General features: G+C 45.5%; 1 protein-coding gene across 3 annotated transcripts in view; it reads left to right on the top strand.

The window, feature by feature from the left end:
• ZDHHC2 (zinc finger DHHC-type palmitoyltransferase 2) overlaps positions 1–23,636 on the top strand; it is a 244,712-nt gene that overhangs the window by 167,230 nt on the left and 53,846 nt on the right. For all 3 annotated transcript variants that reach the window (XM_063920850.1, XM_063920849.1, XM_063920848.1), the window contains exons 8-9: positions 2,641–2,773; positions 10,520–10,646. In XM_063920850.1, coding sequence (XP_063776920.1) covers positions 2,641–2,773; positions 10,520–10,646 — 260 coding nt within the window. The remainder of the gene's footprint in view (positions 1–2,640; positions 2,774–10,519; positions 10,647–23,636) is intronic.

Genomic DNA, 23,636 nt, shown 5'->3' with positions numbered 1-23,636 from the left:
AACCATCCTGGTCCTGTCTTTCCCACTGGTGATTCAGCTGCAATAATAATTAAATAAACTAGGTTTTAACATCATCATCTCAGGTTATTCAGTTGTACTATAAATGGGAAAATGAGAAGCAGACTGTAATCACATTGTGAAGAGAACTATGCTATAAAATACACACACACACACACACACACACACACACACACACACACACACGCGTACGTAAATGACGATTGATGTATGACAGGATCTTACCTCCCAGTGTTCTGAGACAGGCATAAAAGTTCTTTATGATAAGTGTAACTGCCATGGTTGCTTCAGTCTGTGTATAGCACAGCGACACCAGAAGGCCGTGCCGCTTCCACCGTCGTATTCAATTCCTTGTCACTAAGCTAACACAAGTTAGATTGGCCTTCTAGCTGGTATCATCAAGAGATGCTTTGTCTATTGTGATTTACTTTCGTAATGTTATTGTAAAAAAAAACTTGGATATACTCTGTGGATGGTAAAACGAGGGTGGACTGCAGCCACCATGTTAGTACCTTGTATTTACATAGCTTGGGAATATTTTAGAAATTATCCTGTTTTATTGGAATATAAATTCTTAATTTGGCTGATAGAGTAGAATCTGAAGAGTAATAAAATTGCACAAGTAAATAGAAACATTATAATGAAAATATTGCAGAACCATAAAAATGCCACAAAATAGCAAACTATTCGTAAACCCTTAAACTCTTAAAATAATATTTTATTGCAAACAGCATAAACATTGAGAATTAAATCATACATTTAGTCTCTGCCAGGTTCCTCTTGCTGGATACTTTAAAGTCTGCTTCCTTAATGTCCTATGGACATTTTTTGTAGGCACACTAAAGCCATTTAGCCCATCTGGTCTGCCCTAACATATGTACATGCACACACAAGGGTAAAACATTTTTGTCAGGAGCCAATTAACCTACCAGTTTATTTTTGGATTGTGGGAGGAAACCAGAGTACCTGTAGGAAACCTACACAAGCACGGGGAGAATATACACACAGTACTCCACACAACGGCATGGTGGGAATCGAACCCAAGACCTCATTTCTGTGAGGCAGTTATGCTAAACAAAAAAGTGGGACAAACCAACCTAGGTTGGAAAGGGCGCTGTAAGCGTAATTCCAATTTTGAGTGTGTAGCTGCTGCCTGAATAAGTCAGTCACGCCTATATAAAAGATACAAACAGAAAAACAACAACAATAAGGCAGCGCTTGCAGAGATGAATTGTCTAATTATCAATATAATTTATTATGCTTAAAACTGTCAATAAAACAATTAAAGATAAATTTACACTGTAGTAGATAGCCTCTAATCACCATTTATACAGCACATATGCTTGTTCCAAATTTTCCATAGGACCCTGAATGCTCAGAACCAAGTTTATCCTGGGGCTATAGCATAGTCCCTGGACCGGAGAAGTGTATTCCAACGCTGGAGGACTAGCAGTTCCAATAATGAATCATAAATTAGGAAAATCCTCACCAGTTGTGCGTATTGTGAACAGAGTCCAGTCCTTGGTTGCGGATGTGGTTCAATGCTGGCAGTTTTGTAGGGTCCACAGTGGTCCAAGCAAAGGTGATTGGGTTGTAGATAGGTGAAGAGAAGGCTCACAACTGACGCGTTTCACAGCTACTGCTGCTTTATCAAAGGTCACCTTTGATAAAGCAGCAGTAGCTGTGAAACGGGTCAGGTGTGAGCCTTCTTTTCACCTATCTACAACCCAATCACCTTTGCTTGGACCACTGTGGACCCTACAAAACTGCCAGCATTGAATCACATCCGCAACCAAGGACTGGACTCTGTTCACAATACGCACAACTGGTGAGGACTTTCCTAATTTTTGATTCATTATTGGAACTGCTAATCCTCCAGCGTTGGAATACACTTCTCCGGTCCAGGGACTATGCTATAGCCCCAGGATAAACTTGGTTCTGAGCATTCAGGGTCCTATGGAAAATTTGGAACAAGCATATGTGCTGTATAAATGGTGATTAGAGGCCATCTACTACAGTGTAAATTTATTTTTAATTGTTTTATTGACAGTTTTAAGCATAATAAATTATATTGATAATTAGACAATTCATCTCTGCAAGCGCTGCCTTATTGTTGTTGCTTTTCAGTTATGCTAACCATTACACCATTCATTATAGGAGGGTGAACTGTTCTGCATTACTGTACATAACAATGATTCTCTTCGCTCCTCTCCACACACCTGCGTGCTCGTTTAGTTTGCATCCTGATTTATGCAGTGCAGCCCATTTTGGTGCACCAGTGTAAAACTAGGGTGTATTGCAGTGTGCTAATATAGCTAATATATACTTTGTATGAGATCCATCGGTTAGAATAATTAATTCAGTTCACATGATTTCTTATAAATAAACATATTTTTAATTGTTATTTAAATTGACACTTGCACTAAAAAAGAAATAAATAATGTTCTACTTTTAATTGGACTGCTTAAATGAAATGTAACATTTGCTAATAATGACCTTTCATTGCTCAGCATCTTCCCCTTTGTTCACTGTGGTGTCTAAAAGGTCAGAATTCCTGAATAGGTAATATATTTTTATTCTGCCATTTCTATGCCTGACCATCCTACCCCTTTCTATTTACAGAACGGTTTGCCTGACACACAAGCCAAATTCCACATTATGTTTTTATTTTTTGCCGCTGCCATGTTCTCTGTCAGCCTGTCCTCCCTGTTTGGTTATCACTGCTGGCTTGTCTGTAAGAACCGGTCAACGTTAGGTAAGTCACAATGGAAGGCTCTACAGATCAACTTACAAATCACCAAATCTATTCAGGGCAAATTGACCTATAAATCAGTTGTCCCAAATCTGCGCCCAAAAATTGTCCGATACTGCAAAATCACTGCAATCACAGTTTTTGTGTTAAGTATGGAATATTGGCAGTCAATGAAAGATTGCAGTGGAATTTTTTTCCATGTTCGTAGTTCTCATCTAAAGTGACCAGGAGCTATTCAGTTGTTTGGGTGTCCAGCACGTGCAATTGCATCAGGATTAGCCGCGTAAAGTAGCTTCTCCCATGCAAACTACTATGTGCCCAAAAGCCTTACTTTAGATGGCTTTTTGCTCACACCTCAGGAGGGTGCACAATAAATGATGGGCACCTAAAAACAATTGAATATCTCCCGATCACTTTAGACGGGATCTACGGGTAGTAGAAACAATTGAATTTCCCCAGTGATTTCAGACTCTTCAACATCACAAAGAAAACCAGAGGAAATATGCTTAGGTTTTAACTGTGAAATTTCTAGCACTGGGGCTAGAAGAGGATTTGAGGTGGCCGCACCCCACTCCAACCTAAAAAAGAGAGAAATAAATAATAATGTGGGTTGCAATAAAAAGAACTGTATGCAGTCACTCAGTGATGCAGCATATTGCTTCATCACAAAGAATTATATAGGAAAAGGAAAAGTGAGATGTGCAGGGAGTCTCTATACAATTCAGTATTGGTTATACTTGGGATATAGTGATTTTACAGGCAAAGTATTTGTGTAATGAAAGAACTGACTGTCAAAATGAATATCAAGATTTATCAGCTGTGGATGTACATCAAAAAATATCATCATATTGACCCATTTGTGTTGTCCAGTGTATAATATATGTTAGGATTATGGCAGTCAGGATAAGCCACAAGTATGTTAGTATGCAAGTTAGTTTACATTTTTATATATTAGCACAGTGTAGTGCCTAGTGCGGTGAAACGCATTGATTTTGTTTGGAAATCTCCACTCATGATCATTGCCATCGCTCAATGGACTATTTATACACTACCAACAAACTCGCTCTCATCCATCCTTACACTAACTTGACCGGTAAGGAAGAATGGTGGAAGGAAGTAATCCCTCTGCCATACTTGAGGTGATGGTCTGTGACTGGAGATCCCATTTTAGAGTTTTGTGTTTGAAACAATTGAGATATTTATTTTTCTCTAACGTCCTAAGTGGATGCTGGGAACTCCGTAAGGACCATGGGGAATAGCGGCTCCGCAGGAGACTGAGCACAACTAAAGAAAGCTTTAGGACTACCTGGTGTGCACTGGCTCCTCCCTCTATGACCCTCCTCCAGACCTCAGTTAGAATTTTGTGCCCGGCCGAGCTGGATGCACACTAGGGGCTCTCCTGAGCTCTTAGAAAGAAAGTAATATTTAGGTTTTTTATTTTCAGTGAGATCTGCTGGAAACAGACTCACTGCTACGAGGGACCTAGGGGAGAGAAGCGAACCTACCTGCTTGCAGCTAGCTTGGGCTTCTAGGCTACTGGACACCATTAGCTCCAGAGGGATCGAACACAGGCCCAGCCTCGGTCGTCCGGTCCCGGAGCCGCGCCGCCGTCCCCCTAGCAGAGCCAGAAGCAAGAAGACGTTCCTGGAAATCGGCGGCAGAAGACTTCAGTCTTCATTAAGGTAGCGCACAGCACTGCAGCTGTGCGCCATTGCTCCCCAGGCACACCACATACTCCGGTCACTGATGGGTGCAGGGCGCTGGGGGGGGGGCGCCCTGGGCTGCAATATAAGTACCTTACTTGGCAAATTAACACATAATATAGCCTTTAAGACTATATATGTGTAAAATCCCCTGCCATAACTGTATAAAAAAAGCGGGAGAAGCCCGCCGGAAAAGGGGCGGGGCTATCTCCCTCAGCACACTGGCGCCATTTTCCCTCACAGCTCCGCTGGAAGGATCGCTCCCCAGGCTCTCCCCTGCAGTTCCAGACTACATAGGGTAAAAAAGAGAGGGGGGGCACTAAATTTAGGCGCAATCTGTGATATATAAGCAGCTATAAGGGGTAAAATCACTGTGTAGTGTGTATCCCTGTTTTATATAGCGCTCTGGTGTGTGCTGGCATACTCTCTCTCTGTCTCCCCAAAGGGCATTGTGGGGTCCTGTCCTCAGTCAGAGCATTCCCTGTGTGTGTGCGGTGTGTCGGTACGGCTGTGTCGACATGTTTGATGAGGAGGCTTATGTGGAGGCGGAGCAGGTGCCGATAAATGTGATGTCACCCCCTGCGGGGTCGACACCTGAGTGGATGGATATGTGGAAGGAATTACGCGACAGTGTCAACTCCTTACATAAAAGGTTTGACGACATATCAGATGTGGGACAGCCGGCTTCTCAGCCCGTGCCTGCCCAGACGTCTCAAAAGCCATCAGGGGCTCTAAAACGCCCGCTACCTCAGATGGCAGACACAGATGTTGACACAGATTCTGACTCCAGTGTCGACGATGATGAGACTAGTGTACATTCCAATAGAGCCACACGTTACATGATTACGGCAATGAAAAATGTGTTGCACATTTCTGATATTACCCCAGGTACCACAAAAAAGGGTATTATGTTTGGGGAGAAAAAACTACCAGTGGTTTTTCCCCCTTCTAATGAATTAAATGAAGTGTGTGAAGAAGCGTGGGCTTCCCCCGATAAGAAACTAGTAATTTCTAAAAAGTTACTAATGGCGTACCCTTTCCCGCCAGAGGATAGGTCACGTTGGGAGACATCCCCTTGGGTAGATAAAGCGCTCACACGCCTGTCAAAGAAGGTGGCACTACCGTCTCCGGACACGGCCGCCCTAAAGGAGCCTGCTGATAGGAAGCAGGAGGCTATCCTGAAGTCTGTTTATACACACTCAGGTATTATACTGAGACCAGCTATTGCTTCAGCATGGATGTGCAGTGCTGCAGCTGCGTGGTCAGATTCCCTGTCAGAAAATATTGATACCTTAGACAGGGACACTATATTGCTAACCATAGAGCATATTAAAGACGCAGTCTTATACATGAGAGATGCACAGAGGGATATTTGCCGGCTGGCATCTAAAATAAGTGCAATGTCCATTTCTGCCAGGAGGGGTTTATGGACTCGGCAGTGGACAGGGGATGCAGATTCTAAAAGGCACATGGAAGTTTTGCCTTACAAGGGTGAGGAGTTGTTTGGGGATGGTCTCTCGGACCTCGTTTCCACAGCGACAGCTGGGAAGTCAGCATTTTTACCCCATGTTCCCTCACAGCCAAAGAAAGCACCGTATTATCAGGTACAGTCCTTTCGGCCCCAGAAAGGCAAGCGGGTTAAAGGCGCGTCCTTTCTACAAAGAGGCAGAGGTAGAGGAAAAAAGCTGCAGCATACAGCCAGTTCCCAGGAACAAAAGCCCTCCCCCGCTTCCTCTAAGTCCACCGCATGACGCTGGGGCTCCACAGGCGGAGCCAGGTACGGTGGGGGCCCGTCTCAAGAACTTCAGCGACCAGTGGGCTCGCTCACGGGTGGATCCCTGGATTCTACAAGTAGTATCTCAGGGGTACAAGCTGGAATTCGAGACGTCTCCCCCTCGCCGTTTCCTCAAATCTGCCTTGCCAACAGCTCCCCCGGACAGGGAGGCAGTGCTGGAGGCAATTCACAAGCTGTATTCGCAGCAGGTGATAGTCAAGGTACCCCTCCTTCAACAAGGAAGGGGTTACTATTCCACAATGTTTGTGGTACCGAAACCGGACGGTTCGGTGAGACCCATTTTAAATTTGAAATCCTTGAACACCTATATAAAAAGGTTCAAGTTCAAGATGGAATCGCTCAGGGCGGTTATTTCAAGCCTGGAGGAAGGGGATTGCATGGTATCACTGGACATCAAGGATGCTTACCTGCATGTCCCCATTTACCTTCCTCACCAAGAGTACCTCAGATTTGTGGTACAGGACTGTCATTACCAATTCCAGACGTTGCCGTTTGGTCTGTCCACGGCACCGAGGGTATTTACCAAGGTAATGGCCGAAATGATGATACTCCTTCGAAAAAAGGGAGTTTTAATTATCCCATACTTGGACGATCTCCTTATAAGGCGAGGTCCAGGGAGCAGTTGTTGGTCGGGGTAGCACTATCTCGGGAGGTGCTACAACAGCACGGTTGGATTCTGAATATTCCAAAGTCACAGCTGGTTCCTACGACACGTCTACTGTTTCTGGGGATGGTTCTGGACACAGACCAGAAAAGGGTGTTTCTCCCGGAGGAGAAAGCCAAGGAGTTGTCGTCTCTAGTCAGAGATCTCCTGAAACCAAAACAGGTCTCGGTGCATCACTGCACGCGAGTCCTGGGAAAAATGGTAGCTTCCTACGAAGCAATTCCATTCGGCAGGTTCCATGCAAGAATCTTTCCGTGGGATCTGTTGGACAAGTGGTCCGGATCCCATCTTCAGATGCATCGGCTGATAACCCTGTCTCCAAGGACCAGGGTGTCTCTGCTGTGGTGGCTGCAGAGTGCTCATCTTCTAGAGGGCCGCAGATTCGGCATACAGGACTGGGTCCTGGTGACCACGGATGCCAGCCTTCGAGGCTGGGGGGCAGTCACACAGGGAAGAAACTTCCAAGGGCTATGGTCAAGCCAGGAGATTTCCCTACACATAAATATTCTGGAACCTAGGGCCATCTACAATGCCCTAAGTCAGGCAAGACCCCTGCTTCAAAACCAGCCGGTACTGATCCAGTCAGACAACATCACGGCGGTCGCCCATGTAAACCGACAGGGCGGCACGAGAAGCAGGACGGCGATGGCAGAAGCCACAAGGATTCTCCGATGGGCGGAAAATCACGTGTTAGCACTGTCAGCAGTGTTCATTCCGGGAGTGGACAACTGGGAAGCAGACTTCCTCAGCAGGCACGACCTCCACCCGGGAGAGTGGGGACTTCATCCAGAAGTCTTTCAGCTGATTGTAAATCGCTGGGAACGGCCACAGGTGGACATGATGGCGTCCCGCCTCAACAAAAAGCTAGAAAGATATTGCGCCAGGTCGAGAGACCCTCAGGCAATAGCTGTGGTCGCTCTAGTGACACCGTGGGTGTACCAGTCGGTTTATGTGGTCCCTCCTCTTCCTCTCATACCCAAGGTACTGAGGATAATAAGACGAAGAGGAGTAAGAACTATACTCATTGTTCCGGATTGGCCAAGAAGAGCTTGGTACCCAGAACTTCAAGAAATGATCTCAGAGGACCCATGGCCTCTGCCGCTCAGACAGGACCTGCTGCAACAGGGGCCCTGTCTGTTCCAAGACTTACCGCGGCTGCGTTTGACGGCATGGCGGTTGAACGCCGGATCCTGAAGGAAAAGGGCATTCCGGAGGAAGTCATCCCTACGCTGATTAAAGCTAGGAAAGAAGTGACCGCAAACCATTATCACCGCATATGGCGAAAATATGTTGCGTGGTGTGAGGCCAGGAAGGCCCCAACGGAGGAATTTCAGCTGGGCCGTTTTCTGCGCTTCCTACAGTCAGGGGTGACTATGGGCCTAAAATTGGGTTCCATTAAGGTCCAGATTTCGGCTCTATCGATTTTCTTCCAGAAAGAACTGGCTTCACTACCTGAAGTTCAGACATTTGTTAAGGGAGTGCTGCATATTCAGCCCCCCAGTGGCACCTTGGGATCTCAACGTGGTGTTGAATTTCCTAAAGTCACATTGGTTTGAACCACTTAAAACCGTGGATTTAAAATATCTCACGTGGAAAGTGGTCATGCTGTTGGCCTTGGCTTCGGCCAGGCGTGTGTCAGAATTGGCGGCTTTATCATGTAAAAGCCCTTATCTGATTTTCCATATGGATAGGGCGGAATTGAGGACTCGTCCCCAATTTCTCCCAAAGGTGGTTTCAGCTTTTCATTTGAACCAGCCTATTGTGGTGCCTGCGGCTACTCGTGACTTGGAGGATTCCAAGTTGCTGGACGTAGTCCGGGCCCTAAAAATCTATGTTTCCAGGACAGCTGGAGTCAGAAAGACTGACTCCCTATTTATCCTGCATGCACCCAACAAGTTGGGTGCGCCTGCTTCAAAGCAGACTATTGCTCGCTGGATCTGTAGCACGATTCAACTTGCACATTCTGCGGCTGGACTGCCGCATCCTAAATCTGTAAAAGCCCATTCCACGAGGAAGGTGGGCTCTTCTTGGGCGGCTGCCCGAGGGGTCTCGGCTTTACAACTTTGCCGAGCAGCTACTTGGTCGGGGTCAAACACATTTGCTAAATTCTACAAGTTTGATACCCTGGCTGAGGAGGACCTAGAGTTTGCTCATTCGGTGCTGCAGAGTAATCCGCACTCTCCCGCCCGTTTGGGAGCTTTGGTATAATCCCCATGGTCCTTACGGAGTTCCCAGCATCCACTTAGGACGTTAGAGAAAATAAGATTTTACTCACCGGTAAATCTATTTCTCGTAGTCCGTAGTGGATGCTGGGCGCCCGTCCCAAGTGCCGATTGTCTGCAATACTTGTATATAGTTATTGGTTAACTAAAGGGTTATTGTTGAGCCATCTGTTGAGAGGCTCAGTTATATTTCATACTGTTAACTGGGTATAGTATCACGAGTTATACGGTGTGATTGGTGTGGCTGGTATGAGTCTTACCCGGGATTCAAAATCCTTCCTTATTGTGTCAGCTCTTCCGGGCACAGTATCCTAACTGAGGTCTGGAGGAGGGTCATAGAGGGAGGAGCCAGTGCACACCAGGTAGTCCTAAAGCTTTCTTTAGTTGTGCCCAGTCTCCTGCGGAGCTGCTATTCCCCATGGTCCTTACGGAGTTCCCAGCATCCACTACGGACTACGAGAAATAGATTTACCGGTGAGTAAAATCTTATTTTAGATTGTTCAAGATGATTTTGCTGTACATGTTGCATCATTGTTTATTTAAAATTTGATGACCCTTTAAATACTTAATGTCAGCTTTTTTAATATATAGTCCAAAATGTAAGATCATGGTAGATGGAGGTTTACAGTTGTTTCATCCTAGATGAGGCAAGCTCTAGTCACTGACTGCTGGAGTGTTCTGGAATTTGGCACTGGAACTGGATTTGCTTCTGCCAGAAAAATGGCTGGTTTCAGTGTGTGTATTGTAGGTGATAGGTATACTTTTCCATTAATCTTCCATATTTGTTTTACACACCAAAATGACAATTTATGATATCTTCCAATCTGTTCTGCCTTCCTATTTGAAGCCCAGAAAAAGACAAGTTTACTTGGGATTTTTGAAGTCATGAGAACCTTACAAATACTGAACGTAACCATATTGGCTTGCACGAGTGTAATCACAATGGCTTGTCACAAGTACTAGGGAGGCAGTGATTGGGGTAAAAAGCTAATGTGACTGAAGCTTAGACAATTTTGTTAATTTAAAAAAAAAAAAGTTTGTTTATCACTGTCCACAAAGAAAGTTGAATATATTTGGCAGCATCTCTTTATTGATCTCGCCGCAATTCCCGGCTGCGCACATATCTGCCATATATGGTGGGGATGACATCGCAAGTTTTCCCTTACACCTCTGTGGGGAGGCAGGGAAACCTTGTGATGGCGGCGGGCATGATGTGCTGTTCCGGAACAGCACATTGCGTCCATCACGCTGAATTGAATGCCTGCCATAGTGTCTTGTTTCAGTTCTGCATTGTACATTGTTCTGCATTGTACATTGTATCGGTTGTACTATTGTAACTCTGTACATGTCTTCTGTTTGTACTAGAGGCTTTCAGATCACCGATATTCAGACACGGAACAGACAAAAATGGTTTCAGCCTTGGGTATAGCAAAAACCTGCGACAGGTATTTGGGGATGAGAAGAAATTTTGGCTGCTGCCTGTGTTTACGAGGTACAGTAATTTAGAATTAGACATAGAATGTATTTTCTGAAATCTAGTGTATCTGCTTTTCAGTAATGACTTATCCAAAACATTCTGAAGATGCATTTCATCACTAGCCTGTCTGCTTAATTTATCAATACAACCATTTCAGATGCTGATCTAGTTACTACTGGAAACTGTGCAAAATATGCAATCCCCCAAAAGTGCATTGCAGGGTCAATGGTCACTCACCCCTATGTCTATTACCGGGCCACATCTTTATGGACCGTATTGTATATCGGCTCTGCGTCTACAGGGTGTGAATAAAGGCATCCTTTAAACTACAATACAAGTCTGCTGAATGACGCCGATACCAATACTGCTTATGTTGAGTGTGCAAACTCACAGATGGCACCGCAGCAAGTAACGACACATCCCATTATGAGTGCCGGACGCCTGGGTGAATATATATATATATATATATATATATATATATATATATATGTAATCCTCCAGGCTATGGCACTCAGCGGACTCCTTCAGGAAATAAAACTCCAACAGCAATATGCTAGTGTGCAACGTTTCGGCTTTAATTAGCCGTTTTCAAGCAACATCATAAACAATGTGTGGTAAAATAAGAGTTTAAATACCCTTACCTTCACATCTCGTGTCTGCAGCTCCCTCCCGCGATCCGCGTGCGTCACTTCCGGCTTCCGGGTGCAGCATCGTTGTCCCTCCGCACAGTACTCACTATGCGTTGCCATAGCAACCCGCCACTAACCATAGCGGCTAAGGCCGCTGTGCTCTCTCACCAGTGCTGACCTTAGCCGCTATGGTTAGCGGCGGGTTGCTATGGCAACGCATAGTGAGTACTGTGCGGAGGGACAACGATGCTGCACCCGGAAGCCGGAAGTGACGCACGCGGATCGCGGGAGGGAGCTGCAGACACGAGATGTGAAGGTAAGGGTATTTAAACTCTTATTGTACCACACATTGTTTATGATGTTGCTTGAAAACGGGTAATTAAAGCCGAAACGTTGCACACTAGCATATTGCTGTTGGAGTTTTATTTCCTGAAGGAGTCCGCTGAGTTCCATAGCCTGGAGGATTGTATACACTGTACCAATGTGCACCGCGGCAGGATGCAGCTGAAGTGAGAGTGCCGGTTGTTAGTTTGCTATATATATATATATATATATATAAAATGATATGTCGGACGTTTTATTGAACAGCTGGTATATTGTGGCCGCTTTGGCGGATGTGTACCCCTGATATGTCTGTGAACGACGTTATTCACAGACATATTGTGTTGGCCCTGCAGCACAGCCGATGGGCGATATATCTGCAGATATATTGGCACATCATGCTGTGTGTACAGGCGGTCTGTAGACATCACAACTGGGAGGGCACATGTAAATACCCGTCCAGTTGTGACTATGACGTCAGGCACAACACATCGAGCCGATGATAGGTAAATGTGTATGCACTTACCGATCATCAGATAGGTCGGCGGATTGCCTGAGTGGCTTGGTGTGTACCCAGCATAAGACATCAGAAAGCCACATTTGTTGTGTTGGGTGCTTCTGTACACATAATGGCTATACATTCTAAAGTTTCCTTAAAATGTATAGAAGACAAATGTATATGAAGGATATGATTATAACACAACCAGTATACAAAAGCATGTACACATAACAGAACATTAATAAAGAGATAATGCAAATGCACTGAAATCAGCCATAGAGAGTCATACCGCCCTGAGGCTCTTAAACTGAACCATCGGTCCCTATGTTGCAGAGTATTAACATGAAATGTCCACGGAGGAACTCCTGACAACACTACAGTCCTCAAGTGTGCATAAACGAAACTCAGATTCACCAGACTTATCCCCTATCTCATGCATATCCTCAGTCTTTTTCCTGAATTGTTAATGGCTTGAATAAGCTGCTCCATAAGTGTTTCAGAAGCAATCAAGGCAGGAGAGGAATGCACAGAATCGGAGACCACTGGACCTTGGTCTTCAGCAGAGACAGCCAGCAGTCTTGCATAAAAGCAGAACAGGAACATCTCTTTAGCTCGCACAGGAGACCAAGGCAACAGCTGAGCAAATACAATAGCAAAGGTCCACAGGGTATTCTGGAACAGAAGACTAAAGAGACAGGGGTGGCCAGACAAGCTGGATGATAAGAGTACCTGAACCTCAGCAAGTTCCAAACCATTCAGTATAGTCAGGAACCGAATAGGGTTACAATGAACAGGAGACTGAAGGTATAGAGCCAGCAAAACAGACGATAGAGAAGTCAAGAGTTCCAGCAAAAGACAACCAGGCTTCAGTGAGCTCCTCAGGGTATCACTGAACTGGAGACTGGAGTGATCCAATCAACAGAGCGGGTAAGGGAGTGATGGTAGCTTACTCCCAGCAGAGACTAAACAACTCCGGAAATCCAGTGCCATAGGGACAAAAAAAAGCAGGACGTCCAGCACCAAACACAAACACTAGGGCACTACAAAGACCAGCTCCGGACGTCAAAATGGCGTTTGGGGGGGTGACATCAGCGGGAAACCAATGCTGCTGAGTCCATCAGACAGGAGCAGCCAGCAGATTACAACTGCAGACAGAACCCAATTGCTCATCAGAAGACCCCCACCAGCCGCCAAGGTGGTGTGCAGGAGGAGACATCAGTAGCAGTCCAGCGCCCAGAAGGAGAGAAGGCAGCGAGGAATCAAAATCAGAAACTAGAGCCCACTGCAGGCACCTCCAAGAGAGCTCCTGGTAAGTATAGAGGAAGCGGAAAGTCGTCTGTCGGGCACAGGATTATAAAACAGGATTTGCACTAAAACATACATCTTATACCATGCCTTTCCAGGCCATGTCCCCCTTGTATGTTTATTTTTAGTAAATTAATTGCAATGCCATCTCCAAGTATGTGGAACACTTATGGGGAGAAAAAATGTTCTGTGGCTCCTAGTTACAGATGGATGTCCCCATCCGCAGGCCTTCTTTTGCTTTCCTGCTCATGGAAATGATATAAACCCAGCAAACAAAACTTCAAATATTATGTTGGTGTATAGCCCATCAAGCAGCACCCCTGAGCTACTGAGCTCCTTCCATCAGAAGATGCTACTGTAACTTTGGCCTCTCACAGACCATTACTGTGTCCTGTCGGTCCATGTTATTGTAAGCCCATCTGTATTAATGACATAGACACAAAGTCCATAAGAAATGCAATGGGTATGCAGTTATTGTGGCATCATGGTCTTAATGCATTCAGAATATCGACATGATCTTAATGTCGAGTTTTGGAATATTGTTAATCAAATGTCAACCTGCACAAAGTCGACGTGGAGAAAATGTTGACATTCTGGATGTCGACTGTCCATTTTAGTGTTAGGGATAGGCAGCGGTAAGGGTAGGGCTAAAATCAGCTAAAGAACCAATATCGGCATGCTGAGTGATGACATTTGCAATGTCGACATTCTGATGTCAGCATTGTGAATGGTGACATTTGACCTGTTGACATAGGGGGTCATTCCGAGTTGTTCGCTCGTTGCCGATTTTCGCAACGGAGTGATTAAGGCAAAAATGTGCATGCGCATGGTACGCAGTGCGCATGCAGGTAGTATTTTAACACAAAACTTAGTAGATTTACTCACGTCCGAAGGAAGATTTTTCATCGTTGAAGTGATCGGAGTGTGATTGACAGGAAGTGGGTGTTTATGGGCGGAAACTGACCGTTTTCTGGGAGTGTGCGGAAAAACGCAGGCGTGCCAGGATAAAACGCGGGAGTGTCTGGAGAAACGGGGGAGTGGCTGGCCGAACGCAGGGCGTGTTTGTGACGTCAAACCAGGAACAAAACGGCCTGAGCTGATCGCAGTGTAGGAGTAAGTCTCGAGCTACTCAGAAACTGCTAAGAATTTTCTATTCGCAATTCTGCTAATCTTTCGTTCGCAATTCTGCTAAGCTAAGATACACTCCCAGAGGGCGGCGGCCTAGCGTGTGCAATGCTGCTAAAATCTACTAGCGAGCGAACAACTCGGAATGACCCCCATAGGGGGTTATTCTGAGTTGTTAGCAAACCAAAAAAGTTAGCAATTGGGCAAAACCACGTTGCACTACAGGTGCGGCAGATGTAACATGTGCAGTGAGAGTTACACTTGGGTGGGTTATATTTAGTGATGTGCACCGGACATTTTTCGGGTTTTGTGTTTTGGTTTTGGATTCGGTTCCGCGGCCGTGTTTTGGATTCGGACGCGTTTTAGCAAAACCTCCCTGAATATTTTTTGTCGGATTCGGGTGTGTTTTGGATTCGGGTGTTTTTTTTACAAAAACCCCTCAAAAACAGCTTAAACCATAGAATTTGGGGGTCATTTTGATCCCATAGTATTATTAACCTCAATAACCATAATTTCCACTCATTTCCAGTCTATTCTGAACACCTCACACCTCACAATGGGGGTCATTCCGAGTTGTTCGCTCGTTATATTTTTCTCGCAACGGAGCGATTAGTCGCTAATTCGCATGCGCAATGTCCGCAGTGCGACTGCGCCAAGTAAATTTGCTATGCAGTTAGGTATTTTACTCACGGCATTACGAGGTTTTTTCTTCGTTCTGGTGATCGTAATGTGATTGACAGGAAGTGGGTGTTTCTGGGCGGAAACTGGCCGTTTTATGGGTGTGTGCGAAAAAACGCTACAGTTTCTGGGAAAAACGCGGGAGTGGCTGGAGAAACGAAGGAGTGTCTGGCCGAACGCTGGGTGTGTTTGTGACGTCAAACCAGAAACGAAACTGACTGAACTGATCGCAGATGCCGAGTAAGTGTGGAGCTACTCAGAAACTGCTAAGAAGTGTCTATTCGCAATTTTGCTAATCTTTCGTTTGCAATTTTGATAAGCTAAGATTCACTCCCAGTAGGCGGCGGCTTAGCGTGTGCAAAGCTGCTAAAAGCAGCTTGCGAGCGAACAACTCGGAATGAGGGCCTATATTATTTTTAGTCCTAAAATTTGCAGCGAGGTCGTTGGATGACTAAGCTAAGCGACCCAAGTGGCCGACACAAACACCTGGCCCATCTAGGAGTGGCACTGCAGTGTCAGACAGGATGGCAGATTTAAAAAATAGTCCCCAAACAGCACATGATGCAAAGAAAAAAAGAGGTGCAATGAGGTAGCTGTGTGACTAAGCTAAGCGACCCAAGTGGCCGACACAAACACCTGGCCCATCTAGGAGTGGCACTGCAGTGTCAGACAGGATGGCAGATTTAAAAAATAGTCCCCAAACAGCACAAGATGCTAAGAAAAAAAGAGTTGCACCAAGGTCGCTGGATGGCTAAGCTAAGCGACCCAAGTGGCCGACACAAACACCTGGCCCATCTAGGAGTGGCACTGCAGTGTCAGACAGGATGGCCGATTTAAAAAATAGTCCCCAAACAGCACATGATGCAATGAAAAAAAGAGGTGCACCAAGGTCGCTGGATGGCTAAGCTAAGCGACCCAAGTGTCCGACACAAACACCTGGCCCATCTAGGAGTGGCACTGCAGTGTCAGACAGGATGGCACTTCAAAAAAATAGTCCCCAAACAGCACATGATGCAAAGAAAAATGAAAGAAAAAAGAGGTGCAAGATGGAATTGTCCTTGGGCCCTCCCACCCACCCTTATGTTGTATAAACAGGACATGCACACTTTAACAAACCCATCATTTCAGCGACAGGGTCTGCCACACGACTGTGACTGAAATGACTGGTTGGTTTGGGCCCCCACCAAAAAAGAAGCAATCAATCTCTCCTTGCACAAACTGGCTCTACATAGGCAAGATGTCCACATCCTCCTCATCGTCCGATTCCTCACCCCTTTCACTGTGTACATCCCCCTCCTCACAGATTATTAATTCGTCCCCACTGGAATCCACCATCTCAGGTCCCTGTGTACTTTCTGGAGGCAATTGCTGGTGAATGTCTCCACGGAGGAATTACATAGAAACATAGAATTTGACGGCAGATAAGAACCACTTGGCCCATCTAGTCTGCCCCTTTTTTTTATCCTTTAGGTAATCTCAACCCTTTTTGAACCTTAATTCTTTGTAAGGATATTCATATGCCTATCCCAAGCATGTTTAAATTGCTCTACAGTCTTAGCCTCAACCACCTCTGATGGGAGACTATTCCACTTATCCACTACCCTTTCCGTGAAGTAATTTTTCCTTAAATTTCCCCTGAACCTCCCCCCCTCCAGTCTCAGTGTATGTCCTCGAGTTCTAATATTTCTCTTCCTTTGAAGAATGTTTCTCTCCTGAACTTTGTTAAGACCCTTGATATATTTGAAAGTGTCTATCATGTCCCCCCTTTCTCTTCTCTCCTCCAAACTATACATGTTAAGATCTTTTAGCCTTTCCGGGTACGTTTTGTGATGTAGGCCATGCACCATTTTAGTTGCCCTTCTTTGTACACTCTCTAATGTATTTATATCCTTCTGGAGATATGGTCTCCAGAACTGGACACAGTATTCCAGATGGGGCCGCACCAATGACCTATACAGTGGCATTATCACTTATTTTTTCCTACTACTGATTCCTCTCCCTATGCAACCAAGCATCTGACTTGCCTTTCTCATTGCTTTGTTGCATTGCTTTCCTGCCTTCAAGTCACTTGAAATAGTGACTCCCAAATCCCTTTCCTCCTCAGTAGTTTCCATTATAGTACCCTTGATACTATATTTAGCCTTTGGGTTTTTGAGACCTAAGTGCATGATTTTGCATTTTTTTAGCATTAGACTGTAGTTGCCACGTTCTTGACCATTTCTCAAGCCTACCTAGGTCATCAATCATTTGTTTTACCCCCGGTGTGTCTACCCTGTTGCATATTTTGTATCATCTGCAAAAAGGCATACCTTCCCTTCAATACCATCTGCAATGTCACCAACAAAAATATTAAAGAGAACTGGACCAAGTACAGATCCCTGGGGTACTCCACTGGTAACATTTCCCTCCATAGATTGCACTCCATTAACTACAACTGTTTCCTATCCTGCAACCAGGTTCTTATCCATTTAACTGTTTTATAATCCACCCCCACACTTTCAAGTTTATTTAGCAGTCTGCGATGTGGGACAGTGTCAAATGCCTTACTAAAGTCTAGATATGCTACATCTACAGCTCCTCCTTGGTCTATTATTTTCGTCACAGAGTCAAAAAAGTCAATAAGATTTGTTTGGCATGATCTACCACCAGTAAATCCATGCTGTTTTGGATCCTGTAAGTGGTTTGATTTAAGATATTCCACAACTCTTTCTTTTTAATAGTTTTTCCATTACTTTCCCCACTACTGATGTAAGGCTTACTGGTCTGTAGTTACTTGCTTCTTCCTTGCTTCCACTTTTGTGCAGTGGAACTACATTTGCTCTTTTCCAGTCCTCTGGAATAGCACCTGTATTTAGTGACTGGTTAAATAATTCTGTTAATGGTGTAACCAGCACATCTTTTAGCTCTTTGAGTATCCTTGGGTGTATCCCATCTGGTCCCATTGATTTATCCACTTTTAGTTGTGAAAGTTCTGTTAGGACCTTCTCCTCTGTAAATATACTTTCAGCTACCTTATTTTTATGAATGTCCTTGCAACTTAACTGTGGCCCCATCCCTTCTTCTGTAGTAAATACTGAGCAAAAATAATTATTTAGGTGATCTGCTATTGCCTTGTCACCCTCCACCAAATGCTCACTCTCTGTCTTAAGTCTTATTATTCCTCCATTTGATTTTCTCCTTTCACTTATATACTTAAAAAAAGTTTTGCCCCCTTTATCTACTGACTGGGCCATTTTTTCCTCAGCTTCTGCCTTTGCACGTCTGTTCACTTTCTTAGCATCCTTCCGTCTGTCAAGATACACCTCTTTGTCGTTATTATTTTGAGTCTGTTTGTGTTTCCTAAAAGCCATCTTTTTTGCTTTCACACTAGTTGATACTTATTTTGTGAACCACACTGGCTTCCTTTTCCTGGTGCTTTTCCTAACCCTTTTGATACAAAGATCAGTTGCACTTAGTATTGCACTTTTCAGTTTTTCCCACCTCTCCTGCACTCCTTCCAAGTTCCACCAGTCCGCCAATGAATCACTTAAACATCTCCCCATTTTTTGCAAAATCAGCATTTCTAAAATCCAACACCTTTGATTATAATTCATTTTGATGAACATCATCTTCTCCACATTTTCTGGAAGTAACCTCGTACGCCGATTGCTGACAAGGTGAGCGGCTGCACTAAACACTCTTTCGGAGTACACACTGGAGGGGGGGCAACTTAGGTAGAATAAAGCCAGTTTCTGCAAGGGCCTCCAAATTGCCTCTTTTTCCTGCCAGTATACGTACGGACTGTCTGACGTGCCTACTTGGATGCGGTCACTCATATAATCCTCCACCATTCTTTCAATGGTGACAGAATCATATGCAGTGACAGTAGTCGACATGTCAGTAATCGTTGGCAGGTCCTTCAGTCCGTACCAGATGTCAGCACTCGCTCCAGACTGCCCTGCATCACCGCCAGCGGATGGGCTCGGAATTCTTAGCCTTTTCCTCGCAGCCCCAGTTGCGGGAGAATGTGAAGGAGGAGCTGTTGACGGGTCACGTTCCGCTTGACTTGACAAGTGTCTCACCAGCAGGTCTTTGAAGCTCTGCAGACTTGTGTCTGCCAGAAAGAGAGATACAACGTAGGCTTTAAACCTAGGATCGAGCATGGCCAAAATTTAGTGCTCTGATTTCAACAGATTGTCCACCCGTGAATCCTGGTTAAGCGAATTAAGGGCTCCATCCACAAGTCCCACATGCCTAGCGGAATCGCTCCGTTTTAGCTCCTCCTTCAATCCCTCCAGCTTCTTCTGCAAAAGCCTGATGAGGGGAATGACCTGACTCAGGCTGGCAGTGTCTGAACTGACTTCACGTGTGGCAAGTTCAAAGGGTTGCAGAACCTTGCACAACGTTGAAATCATTCTCCACTGCGCTTGAGTCAGGTGCATTCCCCCTCTTTTGCCTATATCGTAGGTAGCTGTATAGGCTTGAATGGCCTTTTGCTGCTCCTCCATCCTCTGAAGCATATAGAGGGTTGAATTCCACCTCGTTACCACCTCTTGCTTCAGATGATGGGGGGCATGTTCATGAGTGTTTGCTGGTGCTCCAGTCTTCGGCACACGGTGGCTGAATGCCGAAAGTGGCCCGCAATTCTTCGGGCCACCGACATTATCTCTTGTCGTTTTTTAAATAATTCTGCACCACCAAATTCAATGTATGTGCAAAACATGGGACGTGCTGGAATTTGCCCACATGTAATGCACGCACAATATTGGTGGCGTTGTCCGATGTCACAAATCCCCAGGAGAGTCCAATTGGGGTAAGCCATTCTGCGATGATGTTCCTCAGTTTCCGTAAGAGGTTGTCAGCTGTGTGCCTCGTCTGAAAAGCGGTGATACAAAGCGTAGCCTGCCTAGGAATGAGTTGGCGTTTGCGAGATGCTGCTACTGGTGCCGCCGCTGCTGTTCTTGCTGCGGGAGGCAATACATCTACCCAGTGGGCTGTCACAGTCATATAGTCCTGAGTCTGCCCTGGTCCACTTGTCCACATGTCCGTGGTTAAGTGGACATTGGGTACAACTGCATTTTTTAGGACCCTGGTGACTCTTTTTCTGACGTCTGTGTACATTCTCGGTATCGCCTGCCTAGAGAAGTGGAACCTAGATGGTATTTGGTACCGGGGACACAGTACCTCAAGCAATACTCTAGTTTCCTGTGAATTAACGGTGGATACCGGAAACACGTTTAACACCGCTTTGCAGCAGGATGACTGCTGTAATATTTCATCTTCCTCGCAAAGGACTGTTGGACAGTTAATTGCTTACTGGAAGTAGTACAAGTGGTCTTCCGACTTCCCCTCTGGGATGACGATCGACTCCCAGCTGCAACAACAGCAGCGCCAGCAGCAGTAGGCGTTACACTCAAGGATGCATCAGAGGTATCCCAGGCAGGAGAGGACTCGTCAGACTTGACAGTGACATGGCCGGCAGGACTATTGGCGTTTCTGTCTAAGGAGGAAATTGACACTGAGGGAGTTGGTGGTGTGGTTTGCAGGAGCTTGGTTACAAGAGGAAGGGATTTAGTTGTCAGTGGACTGCTTCCGCTGTCACCCAAAGTTTTTGAACTTGTCAATGACTTCTGATGAATGCGCTCCAGGTGACGTATAAGGGAAGATGTTCCGAGGTGGTTAACGTCCTTACCCCTACTTATTACAGCTTGACAAAGGCAACACACGGCTTGACACCTGTTGTCCGCATTTCTGTTAAAATAATTCCACACCGACGAGGTGATTTTTTTTAGTGATTTGACCAGGCATGTCAATGGCCATATTCGTCCCACGGACAACAGGTGTCTCCCCGGGTGCCTGACTTAAACAAACCACCTCACCATCAGAATCCTCCTTGTCAATTTCCTCCTTAGCGCTAGCAACACCCATATCCTCATCCTGGTGTACTTCAACAGTGACATCTTCAATTTGACTATCAGGAACTGGACTGCTGGTGCTCCTTCCAGCACTTGCAGGGGGCGTGCAAATGGTGGAAGGCGCCACCTCTTCCCGTCCAGTGTTGGGAAGGTCAGGCATCGCAACCGACACAATTGGACTCTCCTTGGGGATTTGTGATTTAGAAGAACGCACAGTTCTTTGCTGTGCTTTTGCCAGCTTAAGTCTTTTCATTTTTCTAGTGGGAGGATGAGTGCTTCCATCCTTATGTGAAGCTGACCCACTAGTCATGAGGAACATAGGAGAGGGCCTCAGCCGTTCCTTGCCACTCCGTGTCGTAAATGGCATATTGGTAAGTTTACGCTTCTCCTCAGATGCTTTTAATTTAGATTTTTGGGTCATTTTACTGAACTTTTGTTTTTTGGATTTTACATGGTCTCTACTATGACATTGGGCATCGGCCTTGGCAGACGACGTTGATGGCATTTCATCGTCTCGGCCATGACTAGTGGCAGCAGCTTCAGGACGAGGTGGAAGTGGATCTTGATTTTTCCCTATTTTACCCTCCACATTTTTGTTCTCCATTTTTTAATGTGTGGAATTATATGCCAATAATATATCAATAGCAATGGCCTACTGTACCGTACTGCTATATATTATATACCGGTGGTCAGCAAAATTATGCACTGTCCTCCTACTATATATACTGCACACAACAACTAAAATGCACCACAGGTATGGATGGATAGTATACTTGACGACACAGAGGTAGGTAGAGCAGTGGCCTACTGTACCGTACTGCTATATATTATATACTGGTGGTCAGCAAAATTATGCACTGTCCTCCTACTATATATACTGCGCACAACAACTAAAATGCACCACAGGTATGGATGGAAAGTATACTTGACGACACAGAGGTAGGTAGAGCAGTGGCCTACTGTACCGTACTGCTATATATTATATACTGGTGGTCAGCAAAATTATGCACTGTCCTCCTGCGATATATACTGCGCACAACAACTAAAATGCACCACAGGTATGGATGGATAGTATACTTGACGACACAGAGGTAGGTAGAGCAGTGGCCTACTGTACCGTACTGCTATATATTATATACTGGTGGTCAGCAAAATTATGCACTGTCCTCCTACTATATATACTGCGCACAACAACTAAAATGCACCACAGGTATGGATGGATAGTATACTTGACGACACAGAGGTAGGTAGAGCAGTGGACTACTGTACCGTACTGATATAATACTGGTGGTCACTGGTCAGCAAAATTCTGCACTGTCCTCCTACTATATACTACAATGCAGCACAGATATGGAGCGTTTTTCAGGCAGAGAACGTATAATACTGGTGGTCACTGGTCAGCAAAACTCTGCACTGTCCTCCTATATAATACTGGTGGTCCCCAATCCCCACAATAAAGCACACTGAGCACAGATATTTGCAGCACACTGAGCACAGATATGGAGCGTTTTTCAGGCAGAGAACGTAGATATTTTCAGCACACTGAGCACAGATATTTGCAGCACACTGAGCACAGATATTTGCAGCACACTGAACACAACTGAGAGAACGCTGCACACGTCCTCTCCCTATCATCTCCAATGCACGAGTGAAAATGGCGGCGACGCGCGGCTCCTTATATAGAATACGAATCTCGCGAGAATATAACAGCGGGATGATGACGTTCGGGCGCGCTCGGGTTAACCGAGCAAGGCGGGAGGATCCAAGTCTGCCTCGGAACCGTGTAAAATGGGTGAAGTTTGGGGGGGTTCGGATTCCGAGGAACCGAACCCGCTCATCACTAGTTATATTGTCTCTGTGCATAGTAAAAATACTGGCTGCTTTATCTTTACACTGCAATTTAGATTTCAGTTTTAACACCCCCCGCCCAAATCCACCTCTCTCTGCACATGTTATATCTGCCCACCCTGCAGTGCACATGGTTTTGCCCAACTGCTAACAAATTTGCTGCTGCGATCAACTCTGAAATAGGCCCCATGTGCAGGTATAACATTTGTGGAGAGAGTTAAGGGGGGTACTCACGGGAGAGATATGTGCTGAGCGATCTTAACACAGACCGCTCAGCACACATCTCTCACCCCGCTCAGCACAGCGTGATGTGCTGAGCGAGGGGGAAAGCCGACGGGGGGCCGCTCACTTCACACAACGGTGAAGTGAGCGACCCGCTAGATTGAGCCTGCATGCAGCTCAATCTAGCATCGGCGATAGCGATGCGCGGGGCCGCGCATCGCTATCGCTGGAGGGCATACACACGGCAGATCCGTGCTTAAAATCTAAACAATCTAGCAAGATTGCTTAGATTTTAAGCATGGATCTCTCCGTGTGTACCCCCCTTTAGATTTGGGTGGGTTATATTGTCTCTGTGCATAGTAAATACTGGCTGCTTTATTTCTACACTGCAATTTAGATTTCAGTTTAAACAACCCCCACCCAAATCTAACTCTCTCTGCACATGTTACATCGCCCCACCTGCAGTGCAGCATGGTTTTGTTCA

Source organism: Pseudophryne corroboree, chromosome 1 (genome assembly GCF_028390025.1).
Source record: "Pseudophryne corroboree isolate aPseCor3 chromosome 1, aPseCor3.hap2, whole genome shotgun sequence".
Taxonomy (NCBI): Eukaryota; Metazoa; Chordata; class Amphibia; order Anura; family Myobatrachidae; genus Pseudophryne; species Pseudophryne corroboree.
This window is presented reverse-complemented; position numbering and strand designations above follow the sequence as displayed.